The 12907-nt window shown below is 37.7% G+C and overlaps 1 protein-coding gene across 2 annotated transcripts in view; it reads left to right on the top strand.

The window, feature by feature from the left end:
- Positions 1-12907, top strand: part of OPCML (opioid binding protein/cell adhesion molecule-like) — a 1241366-nt gene that overhangs the window by 617460 nt on the left and 610999 nt on the right. For both annotated transcript variants that reach the window (XM_006892818.1, XM_006892819.1), the window contains exon 2: positions 9267-9499. In XM_006892818.1, coding sequence (XP_006892880.1) covers positions 9267-9499 — 233 coding nt within the window. The remainder of the gene's footprint in view (positions 1-9266; positions 9500-12907) is intronic.

The following is a 12907-nucleotide window of genomic DNA, read 5'->3' on the forward strand; positions in this document are numbered from 1 at the left end:
AGTGCAACTCAATTCCACCTGTCTGTTCCTCTAGCCATTGGTCATTAAACAAATACTACCTATTTTTCTCCCATGAAGTGGTGGATGTGTTCAAAGAGGAGATGAATTGAAGAAAACAGGTAGCTGTTTTGTTAGCAGTGCCACTAGAGTTCCTCATGTAAGTGTTCATGTAGCATATAAACTGATGATTGTGGCTGTTGTCGTTGTTAGGTGCCACTGAGTAGACCACAACTCATAGTTATCCTATGAACAAGTGATCTGAACCTTGCCCTGTCTTGTATCATTTTCAACAGCCTTGATATATTCAAGCCCATGGATGAAGTCACTATGCTGATCCATCTGATTAAGGGTCTTCTTTTCTTTCACTCACACTCCACTTTTCCAAGCATGAAGTATTTTTCCAAGGATTGGCCTCTCCTGACAATGTGTCCAAAGTATCTTAGATGAAATATCACCATTCTTGCCTCTAAAGAACATGCTCATTGTACTTCTTCCACATAATCAAAAGTCTTTGTATGGTAAATAAAACACAAAAAGATATCCTTTTGGTACTCTGGTTTCAGTTAAGTTGCATCTGATAACAGCAATGATATCCCTGGTGTTACGACCTTTTCTAAATCAAGCTTGAATTTCTTGAAGTTCTTTTTGTTGTTCCAGCTGTTATGGGTGATCTTCAGCAATATTTTGGTTGCATGTGATATTGTTATTATTTGAAAATTTCCACATTCTGTTGGATCACTTTTCTTTTTAGGGGAGAATGGGAACAAACATGGACCTCAACAGCCAATTTGCCAGACAGACAGTTGTCTTCCAAAATTTTTGGCAAAAACTGGTGGACACATTTAGGGCTGCATCTTATTGTTGAAACATGTTAATTAGTATCCAATCAATTCCTGAGGCCCCGTCTTTTCCCCCCCATGATTTGAAAATCCTATGAACAGTACAAGGGTACTATTACATATAGTACTGGAATCTAGGCATATAGAAAGTTGTAAAAGATGAATTGGAACGCACAAAGGTCAACATTCTGGACATTAGTGAGCTGAAATGGGCTGCTATTGGCTACTTTGAATCAGACAATCATATTATGCCAGGAATGAAAAATTGAGGAAAAATGGTTTTGCATTCATAGTCGAAAAGTCCACTTCAAGATCTATCCTGAAGTAGAATGTGAGTGGTAAAATTCTATACATACCCATATAAGGGTAACCTGTTAATACAACTATTATTCAAGTGCATACACCACCAAAAAATAACAACAACAACAACAACAACAAACCGAAAAGGAGGAAATTGAACATTTGTACCATCTTTTGCAGTCTAAATTGATTGAATGTGCAATCAAATTGCATTCATTATAATCAGTGACTAGAATGCAAGTGTTGAAAACAAAGAAGAAAGATGGGTAGTTGGAAAATGTTAACTTAGTGACAGAAATGGTACTGGAGATCAGAAGAATACATACAAAGTTATTAATTTAAGTTTTCTAGTTAGGATTAGGGAGTAGGATAGCAACTTGGTTAATGTGAAGAAGCTCAAGTCCATAACTATCCTCCCTTTTGTTTACAAGACTCTAAAATCACAGAGTGTAGGTGCATCTCTCAAAATGCTTCTGGTGGAATTGAGCCACCAGAAATTTGTTTTCTTTAGATTAGCATAGTAACACACTATGGACAAGGCCTTTAAAACTCCCTGATGAAAATGACTGAGATGCAAAAGAGAAAAATATTCACCAAGGTTTCAGTTATGTAAATTACAATAGGCTGTTAAAAAGTTAAATTTCTTACAGGAATAATTACCTCAAGGCCATGAGAATCAATGAGGTTTTCATTTTGGTCTTTATTAATCTTTGTATTATATTTTATCACATTTTTTAAAATGGACTGCTATAAGAACAAGTGCATCCTAGAGAAGATGAGATCAGGCTGCTCCTTGACATACTTCTTCTGACATACTTTGAACATGTTGCAAAGGAAGGACCAGTGTTTGGAGAGGGACACCATGCTTGGGAGGGTGAAGAGACAACACATGAGAGGAAGACCCTTGATGAGATGGATTGATTCAGTGACTGGGGTAATGGGAGTAGGTGTGTCAGAGGCAATAAGATTGGCACAGTATACAGCAGGGTTTGGGGTTGTAGTACATAGGGTTGCTATGAGTTGCAGGTGACTAGATGGCACATAATGACAACAAAAACATACATCACAAGGGAAGAAGATATTGCCAACATTTTTACCTTGGATCAGTTGGTAGATTTAAACCATCTGCTTTTTTTTCTTTTTTTGTAACTGGCAGCACAACTTCTTGCCCACTCTGGCTCCCCAAATTGTTGCTCTTGTGTGTTACCAAGATGAAACAGTCTCACAGTTGTATTTTAGCAGGTTTCCAGAGACTGTAAATCACACAGGAGGCACCTGCTCATTTTAATTCTGAGGAGTATCTGGAGGACTCAAACTGTCTTTGGGTTGAGAGTGTCACTTCTTACCCAATAAGCTACCAGAGCTCCACAGGAGAAGGTCCTTGTTTCTTGCACAAATATATGAGAGAAAACATAGAAGGAGAGATTGGACTGTGTTGTTGTTAAGTGCTGTTAGGTCAATTATGACTCATAATGATCCTATGAACAACAGATCTGAATCTTACTCCTATCCCATGCCATCCTCATCATCTCTGATCTATGTTAGCCATTACTACAGTCCATGTGTCAATGCATCTTCTTGAGGATCCTCCTTCTCTTTTGCTGACCCTCTACCTTTCCAACCAAGATGTCTTTTCCCAAAAAATAATTTTTCCTAACAAAAGTATGTAAGATGAAGTTTCATCATCTTGGCATCTAAGGAGCACTCTGATTGCACTTTCTTTAATAGTCAGTACCCTTTTTTTGATTCAACTATAACTCAAAAGCATCAATTCTTCTGCCATTCTTATCAATTTTCCAACTCTCAAATGCATGATGTTGTTGTTATGTGTCATTTAGTCACCTGCAGTTAACAGCAGCCTTATTTACAACAGCTTTGAAGATGGCCTTATTCTGAGTCAGTCTCATTGACTCTGACACACCTACTCCCATAGCCCTAGTTACTATATCAATCCTGGGTATTCTTTCCTGTGTTGTCCCTCTACTCTTCTAAGAATGATGCCCTTTTCTAAGGACCAGTACCTCTTGGCCATGTGCCAAAAGTGTGTGATACAGAGCTTCAAAATCATAGCCTCCAAAGAGAAACTTGGTTTCACCCTATCCAATGGATCCATGGTATGTTCAAGACTTTTCTCTACCATCACAACTCAAAACCGTAAATGCTTCTTCTGTCACACTTAGTAATTGTCCAGCTCTCTGATGCATAGATAGTAATTGCAAAGACCATGGGCTCAATCAGGCACACCATAGTCTCTAGACTGGCATCGTTGCTTCTCAGTACTCAGAGGTCCCTGACAACAGATTTTCCCAGTACAATTTGTCCTTTAATTTTCTGACTTCTGGTGCCAAGAGAATTGACTGTAATCAAGGAAGTTGTAATTATTAACAACCTCAATCTCTTCTCCATCTATCATGGAACTGCCAATTAGCCTGATGGTAAGAATCTTTATTTTCTTTATATTGAGCTTCAATCTGTATTGAAGATTGGGTTCCTTGACCTTCTGCAGCAAGTGTGTCAGGTCCTCCTCAGTTTCAGCAAGCAAAGCTGTTTTGTCTGCACAATGCAGGTTGTTGATGAGTCTTCCTCCAATCTTGATATCATATACCTTTTCATAAAGCCCAGTCTCCCAAATGATCTTTTCTGCATATATATTGAAAAAGTATAGAGACAGGACACATCCCTCAAGCAGTCCTTTCCTGATTTTGTATTGATGTTTCCTTGCTCTGTTCTGAGGATTGCTTCCTGGTCAGAATATAGATTTTGCATGAGCATAATAAAGTGTTCTGGAATTCCCATTCTCCTCAATGTTAGCCACAATTTTCCATGATCAGCATAATCAAATGCTTTTTGCATAGCCAATGAAATACAGATAGACACTCCTCTGATGATCTTTGCTTTCTGCCAAGATCCATCTGACATTGGTGATAATGGCTCTAGTACCACAACCACTTCTAAACCCTGCTTATCTTTCTGATACATCTTTGTCAATATACTGTTCTAGTCGTTTTTGGGCAATCGACAGTAGGATTTTGCATGTGTGTGGTATTAGCAATATTGTTGGATAATTTCCACACTCTTTTGGGTCATCTTTTTTGGAATGGGAATAAATATTAATCTCTACCAGTTAGTTGTCCTCTGGATGTCTTAACACAACTTGGTGAGTACGTCCAGGGCAGCATCTATTTATTGAAATATATCAGTTGGCAATCCATCAGTTCCTGGGCCCTTTTTTTTTTGCCAAGTCCTTGGTAAATGTATGATGAGTGATTGAAAAGACCGTGGCTTCTATCAGTTGTACTTTTGTCTTTAAACTGACATCATTTCTCTTAACACTTTGGAGAAAATCCTTGACAGAAGACTTTGCCAATGCATTATTTCTTTTTATTCCTTGCTTGCTGATGCCGAAGATATTGGTTGTGGATCCAAGCATGGTGAAATTATTGATAACATCAGTGTTTTCTGCATCTATCAGTATTTTGCCTGTTGGCTCAGGGTAGAGATTTTTTCTTTTAAATAAAATGGAACTTATTTATTAATTTAGCATATATTTTTAAAATATTTATATGTAATTCAATTTGAAAGCTTTAGTTAATCTTCTGGAGAAAACACTTAAAGTCCTCCTTGTCTTCAGCAAGCAAAGCTGTATCAACTGTATGAAACAGGCTGTTGATGAGTTTACCTTCAATTCTGATGTTCCGTTCTTCTTCATGAAGTCCAGCTTGTTGAAGGGATTGAAAGAGCTCCTAAAAATTCATTGCCCTTGATTCTGGGCATTTTATAGCTGATCCTCTAAGGAGTTTCTGAGGAGATAAGTCACAACGGAGGAAATGGCTCATCTCACTCCAGACCAGCTCCTGGTATTTTGGGTAATTAGATACATGCATAGTTCTTCCAAGATGTCTGCCACCGTAAGTATTTCTACTAAGGATCTAAGAAAGCCTATGTGGTATTGGCTAATTACAATAGCTGAGCACATGCATTGCTCCAGTGATACAGGAGCAAAAGTAGCTGGTGTAACACATGGCTATCTCCTGCCAAGGTTATATTTGTCCTTTGCTCCTTGTCTGTTATAGAAAGGCATCCCCGTTCTGCTGGTGTCAGGTTTGGTTTGGTTTTTTGTTGTTGTTGTTTGTTTGTTGTTTGTTTGTTTTTTATATGTTAGGGTTTGGTTTTTTTTAAGAAAAAGAAAAACTCTTTCATTGCTGGTGTCAGTTTTACTGGTGTCTGAAGTGTTGTTTATTTCATCTCAGGCATAAGTGCCATGGCCTGTGAATTCTTGAGCTGATTCGTGGCTTTCCAGCTTTGAACTTTGGTGGTGTGCAGTTTCTGGGCCAGCTTTATTTTAGGATTAAAACTGAGATTTGGTCAAGGAAAATTGTCTAGCAAAGAGATATATGGTGGAAGCTGGAACACCATAATTTTTTTCTTTTTTATGGCATAACAAAATGTTGAGGTGGACATAATTTAATTTCTTCTCTCACAGTCCAGTCTGTTGTTGTTGTTATATGATGTTGAGTCACCTGTGACTCATAGAGACTCTATTTGCAACAGATCTATGCCTGCCCACGCACCTATCCCTATTGCCCCAGTTACTGTATCAATCCATCACATCTTCCTCTGAGGTCTTTCTCTCTTGTGCTGTCCCTCCACCCTTCTGAGCATGATGCCCTTCTCCAAGACTGGTGGCCTCTGGGCACGTGCCCAAAGTATATGAGATGAACTTCAAAATCCTAGCCTCCAAGGAGAAACCTGGTTTCATCTTTTCTGAGACAGACTTATTTGTTTTCTTGGTGGTCAGTGGAATATTGGAAACTCTTTTCTAGCACCACAAGTCAATTCTTCTTCTGACACGCTCAGTCGTTGTCCAGTTTTCTGATGCATAACAAGTAATTGCAAAGACCTTGGCCTGGCTCAAGCACACCTTAGTCTCTAAACTGACATCGCTGCTTCTCAATACTCTGAAGAGGTCCCTGACAGCAGATTTTCCCAGTGAAATTCGTCTTTTGATTTACTGACTGCTGGTGCTAGAAGTGTTGATTGTGGAGCCTATCAAGTTGTAATTGTTAACAACCTCAATCTCTTCTCCATCTGTCATGGTGCTGCCAATTATCTCAATGGTGAGAATCTTTGTCTTCTTGATGTTGAGCTTCGATCCATATTGAAGACCATAGTCCTTGACTTTCAGCAGCAAGTATTTCAGATCTTCCTCAATTTTAGCAAGCAAGATTGTGTCACCTACATAACATGCGCTGTTCATGTTTCTTCCTCCAATCCTGATGCTAAATTCCTCCTTATAAAGCCTGGCTTCCTGAATGATCGGTTCTGTATATAGATTGAAAAGACATGGAGGCAAAATGCATCCCTGACACATTTCTTTTCTTATTTTTGAAACATGCAGTGTTTGCTCATTCTATTCTGAGGACTACTTCCTGGTCCAAGTATAGGTTTAGCATACGTACAATCAATTGTTCTGGGATTCTTATTCTTCTCAAGGTCTGCCTCAATCTCTTGTGATTTACACAGTCAAACGTCTTGCATAGTGAATGAAACACAGATAGACATTCCTCTGTTACTCTTTGTTTTCTGACAATATCCATCTGACTTTGGCAACAATATCTCTATCGCATGGCCTTTTCTAAATCCAGCTTGTTTTTCTGGAGGTTCTCTATCAATGTATTTTCTAGTCTTTCTTAGATAATCCTCAGTAGGATTGTGTTAGTGTTTGATATTAGTGATATTTTTCAATAATTTCCATACTTTGTTGGGTCACCTTTTTTTATTTTTTTGGAATGAGAATAAATATGGATCTCTTCAGTCAGTTCACCAAGTAGTTGTTCTCCAGATTTCTTGGCACAATTTGGCAAGCACATCCAGGGAAGCAACTGTTAGTTGAAATATGTCAATTGGTATTCCATAGATTCCTACCTCTTGATAATATCTATGATATGTATTTTCCCTTTTAATGACAGCTGTCACTTTCTCTGTTCATATTACAATACTTCAAGGCTCTCAACCAAAATGTGTTCTGAGCCTCCTCAGGGTCTTTGAAGACAGTGTAGAATCAGTTTTATATCCTACAAAGATAAACCTGTCCTTTTGTTCTGATATTGATTTTTTTTAATCTCATCTGGAATTACTAGGTCTATGTCTCTCTTCTCCAAGGAATATCCTTATGCTACTTTGGGAAAATTTGCTGTCAAGGACCTACCTCTTTCAATTGTTTAAGTTACATAAGGATGTTCATTTGAAGACTAAGGTGTGCCTGTTGTAAACCTCGATATTTTCCATTGCTTTGTATGTATGTGAAAGTCAGACAATAAATAAGGAAAATTAATGAAGAATAGATTTTTCTGAATAGTGGTGTTGGAAGAAGTATTGAAGATAATATGAACTACCAAATGAACAAGAAAATCATCCCCAGAAGAAGTGAATCAGGTTACTCTTTAGAGACAAGGATGGTAAAACTTCATTTCACTTATTTATGGCAGATTGTAAGAGGCACGAGTCCTTGGAAAAAAAGTATCATGCTAAGAAAAGTAGAGGGTGATTAAAGAGGAAGGTCTTCCTGAAAATGCTTACACAGTGATTGCAACAATGAGCTTGAGCATGGCAGAGATTGGGAGGATGCTGCAGGACAGAACAAAACGTGTAGCTGTTGTTTGTAGCATTGCTATGAGTCAGAGTCAATTAAAAGTATTTTGCAACAATCACCTCTTTGTTAGTTTGTTAATGGAGATGAGATTATTAGCCATATTTACAATTCTCATGTGTTCATTCCTAGCAACTGAGATTTCAACTGCTTCCTTCTTTGAGTAATGGATAGGGACACTCAGGACACCTGAACCATGCACTTCAATTTAAGCAGGCCCTTAGGAAGATCTCTGTTTTAAGTTATCATCCACATCATTTAGGTACTTAGAAGAATCTTTAACATTTTCTTTCTGCATAAACAGGTCCTCTAGCTTCTAAAATAGCCCTGGCGGTCTAGTGGATAGCGAGTTTCATTGCCAATCCAAAACCAAGTAGTTTAAATCCAGGAGCTCCATGTGAGAAAAATAATCTCCTCTCATGAAATATACAACCTCCGAAAACTTACTTGTGGGGAAGTTATGAATTAGTTCCAGTGAGACTACAATGCACTGAATTGCTATCTTACAGGGCACGCTTTTGTGGTAATTTGCTTTGGAGTAAATTCTGATTCACTGTAACTTTAGAAGATGGAATAGATCTTCCCTATAAGGTTTTCTAGGATAATATCTTCAAGAGAACAGAGTATTAGGATTATGTTTTTACTTTGAACCACTGGACTTTGATTAGCACTCAGACGTTTAACCATTGTGCTTCCTTGGTTCCTTCAGTCTGCAGGTCATACCTACCAAAAAGCAAATGCAGTTTGTATTTGTATTTATAAGCCTGAGGCTTAGAATAGAAGAGATGAAAGAAAGTTACTAGTTCTTTCTCTTTATAATAATAATGATGTGAACGACTTTGTTTTTTCTCTTAATTAGGGTAGGAAAGAATGAATAAAATTTGCCAACAATATTCTTTTCCCTTCTAAAGAATTAGGCAATAGGCAGAGATTTCACATACTTTGCTTTTGTAGTAATTTTTGCTGACTCATTATATAAATCATAGTTTGATGGGTTTAAGTAATTTAAGGGCACAGGAAGATTATCAGAATCACCGTAGTCTCAAAGTAAATATGTCCCATTTTTCATTAACTAGAAGTTAAGTATTTACTCTGTGAATTATCCCTGACCTATTTGAAATACTGATCCAATTTCTTTTCTCTGTGCCCTTGAGCCACTTCTCCCACAAGGTGCTAAATGTGCTCATGAAATATAAACTAATTTTTATGTAAGCCTAGGGGGAAAATAGGATGCAAAGCAAATATATAGCCAACATATTCACGTAATACATTTTTCAAGCAAATAGAAATTATGTTGTATGATCAGTTCTTTAGTGTGATTCAGAACAAGAGTTATCCTGTATTTAGGAAGCTCAATGACTAAGTATCTCCTTTGAGCACTGATTTCTGTTATTTTATTTCTTCTGCAGGTTCATCCACATTTATCATCTCTCAATAGCTCAATCTCTTTCTCCTCTCTCTTACTTCCTTACTCTTAGGTGTACCATAGATGATCGTGTCACCCGGGTGGCCTGGCTAAACCGGAGTACAATTCTCTATGCTGGCAATGACAAGTGGTCCATAGACCCTCGTGTGATCATCCTGGTCAACACACCAACTCAGTATAGCATCATGATCCAAAATGTGGATGTGTACGATGAAGGTCCATATACCTGTTCAGTGCAGACAGATAATCATCCCAAAACTTCCAGAGTCCACCTAATAGTGCAAGGTAAGTTATTTGTGAATTTGGGGCTTGGAATTCCTTTCATGAATAAGATAGAGGCAATCTGTATGCTACTATTAATGCAGAAAGACACAAAACATCATTTCCTCTTTTGAATAGAAAGTTGAGGTTATCTCCTGGATTTTATATCATATGATATGAAGTTATCTACTAAACTATACACTGAATATACTCAGAAAATGTCTCAATTTTAACACTGGATCCTCTGTTTCTGTTAATAAATCATTTTGGCAAATAGCGGTTGTATATTCTTAAGTCTAGCAGTCTGGTATTGGGGAAAGATATGTTCAAGAATAGATATGTTCCACTCTTATTATCTTTTAATTATCTTTCAGAGACTTATTTCACAATAAATTTGTCATAATATTGATGGTAAATCATGTGGCATGTGATTTTTTGGGGGGCATAGTTGATAAACAGTGCTGCTTAGCTCAGTCCTTTGCAGCATCATTGGACATATATCTGTATTTTCTCAATTCTAAGTGGAATATAGGATACGTATGTCAAATGACATGTTTTGGTACACATTGAACAAAAATCTATAGGATAAAAATAGAAGTGGTACAGAAACCCTACCATTGTGTTTTAGTATTCTTTTAAGATCAGAATCAATATAACCCAGGCACAGTGTCACATACAACCTATCTTAAATATCACTTTGTAGAAAAAGGGCTGGAAAAATGTTAGAACCTTATATAGCAGCTATTAAATAGTAAAATTTATAGTTCATGGTGAAAGCATTTTTGAGCACATGAACACAAGGAGGGAAGTCCAACTTGAACTAATCCAAGCTCTTCGTCATGTAAAAAACCTGTAAGATGAAGGTTGATTAGGTCTTAAAATCCTCAGTGCTGATATTGTGGGGCCTATTCTTCCTTTACTAGTTGTATTTTACCAGATCCTACTTGCCCTATATTGTACAAATAATTTCTTTTAATTTATGAAATTAAGCATTGCATCACATACTGTCTTCACCCAATTGTGGCATATGAAAGCATACTGGGTTTTTGTGGGTTTTTTGTTTGTTTGTTTTTTGACATGTCATGGACAAACTTTGGTTAAGAATTAATGTTTATTCATGCTTCAGTTATTTGTGTAGTTTGAGATAACTAGTCTATCTTTTGTCTAAAGCAGCTCTTTGTGAGCTTAGCATTCAGCTATCTTCCTCATAGGCTCACAGATGTGGGATTTTGCTCTCTACAAGTGGGCCATTTGTAATGGCATGTGCTAGGCAAGAGATTTGTCAGCTGCAATTTCTGTGCCTGGTACATTTACGTGGCTTGAAGCTTTCCCTCAGTGCAGAATTAAAGTATCACTCTGGCCTCCATGCGTTTTCAGATACTTAAACCAGGCTATCCTATGACAGGTGTTTTATTTCTGCTGTATTCTATTCTCCATGTATATCCCACCCTGGGGTATGACTTGATGATGACCTCAACTTTGGAGCTATAGGCCTGCCTGGCATCTGTAAGAGGGACAACTGTCAGAGTCTGCTTCATCTCCTGGGAGGATGGTAGAGACACTTGGAGAGAGCACTCTTCTGAGATAAGCTGAGGTGTCTGTTGGTAGTTGCTACAGTTATAAAACACAATAGGACATGAGTTCTTACTTCCCCACCTACCACATGTGCTGAACAACCTTATAATGCAAAGTGATACTTCATTGCCACCTTTATGGCCTTGACAACAGTTGAACTTGAATTCAGGAATATGGCACTGAAATTAAAAAAAAAAAGAATTATGCACAAACAGACTCAATTAGAATAGGACAGTTGCTTTTCCAGAAGTAAGGTTGTATGAACATGTTATAGTCCTTCTGTGCCAAAAAAGAGTCTGGGTACTGAGCCTGAGGGGACAGCTGGTCTCCTTGGGGCTCTTAGCTCTCAGTCTGACAGAGTCTGGAGAGGGGAAAAGTGAAGCAGTGGAGCTTTGAGTGCTGCACATTAATTATTTACAATCCCTATGCTCCAGGTCAAGAGGATCTTGTGGCTCAGGTCCATCTGTGACAGTCTGTGGAACCAAAAAGACTAGAGCAGGAGATAATGAAAAGTGACACCTTGGACCAGATTGGTCTTTATATTCATAGAGAAGTGGAAAGGGGGTGCTCTGGAGATAGATTCTCTTCTGCCTTGGTGGCTTGGTTGAAACAGAGACTCCAGTGCTCAATTAGAAAGAAACACTAGAGTCCTTCTTCTTCCCAGCATCTATCAGCTTTTGTCCAGTCTGTAGATTAATTTTTCAGAGTGAATGTTAGTTCAGGTTAGATAAAGATAATGAAAGTTTCTTAATCCTCTTAGAGAAGATTTATCTGACTGCATAGAAAGCTTTTGGAATAAAATAAGGCATGTGTAAAACTAAGGCCTAATCTTTCCTTTAATTTCAAACTGCTGATGGATATTGATTTTGCAATGAGGAAAAACGAAAAGAAAAACACCCAACAAACCTGAGCTGCAACGTTTTTATTTTGAAAAAAAAAAGATGTTTATTTATCTTCTATCTATTTGAGGACGTTAGAATCTCATTACTTCTGCCAACAAGGTGCCATTAACAGAAGGAAAAGAAATCTCAAAGGTGTCCCTTACTTTGTGGATCTATGTTCCCACAGTTGATTGAAAGATGCTTTGTCTCATACCTCACAGCCTGTCCTCTACTGATTTATAAAATGGTCTTTTCCACAATTCAGATAAAATTAATTCTCGAGCCCTCCTCTTTGAGGAAAGAAGTTATATTCATTAAGATATTACCACAGATACTAGAGGTGTGTCTTTGCCACTTAGGAGATATAATTTAAGGCACATGTGAGAGCGTGCTTAACATTGTGTACCGAGGTGCTAAGGAGATTCAGAGCAACAAGAGGTGTTGCTGTGGGCTTAGATTAGTCAAGGTAGGAACATCAGTACCATAGCTGACAAGCTAGAGTGGGAAGAACCTGGAAACAGATGTAGGTGCAAGTTTATTCCAGCACATGTGCTGAGAATGGACATGATGTGCTGAGCATCACATGGGAGTAATAGTGGAATTGGAATGAATCCAAGACATAATGCTTAAAAGAAATTGAAAATATTATTACTAATGCCTCCAAAGAGAAGGAGAAAAGAGAAGGAGATATATATATATATATGTTTAAATTTTGCTAATATTGGTGAGTTGGAATTGGTTTTCACACAGAAAAACAATAAAAACATAGACTTGTTGAATTTGGACTCAGAAAATGCAAACATTGCACAGACAGTATAGTACTAGAGACTAGATATAACTTAAGACAAGAAGGGGTGTGTTTGAATTTCAGCATGGATTTACTAGTTTGAGAGTACTGGGCTTTATTTTAACTATTCATATAGATCAGAAGGAGCTATAATTTATTTATATCTTTCCCCAGTGCATAGTTGAGTTC

This window comes from Elephantulus edwardii, unplaced genomic scaffold (assembly GCF_000299155.1).
Source record: "Elephantulus edwardii isolate Elephantulus edwardi_28Jun2011 unplaced genomic scaffold, EleEdw1.0 scaffold00120, whole genome shotgun sequence".
NCBI lineage: Eukaryota > Metazoa > Chordata > Mammalia > Macroscelidea > Macroscelididae > Elephantulus > Elephantulus edwardii.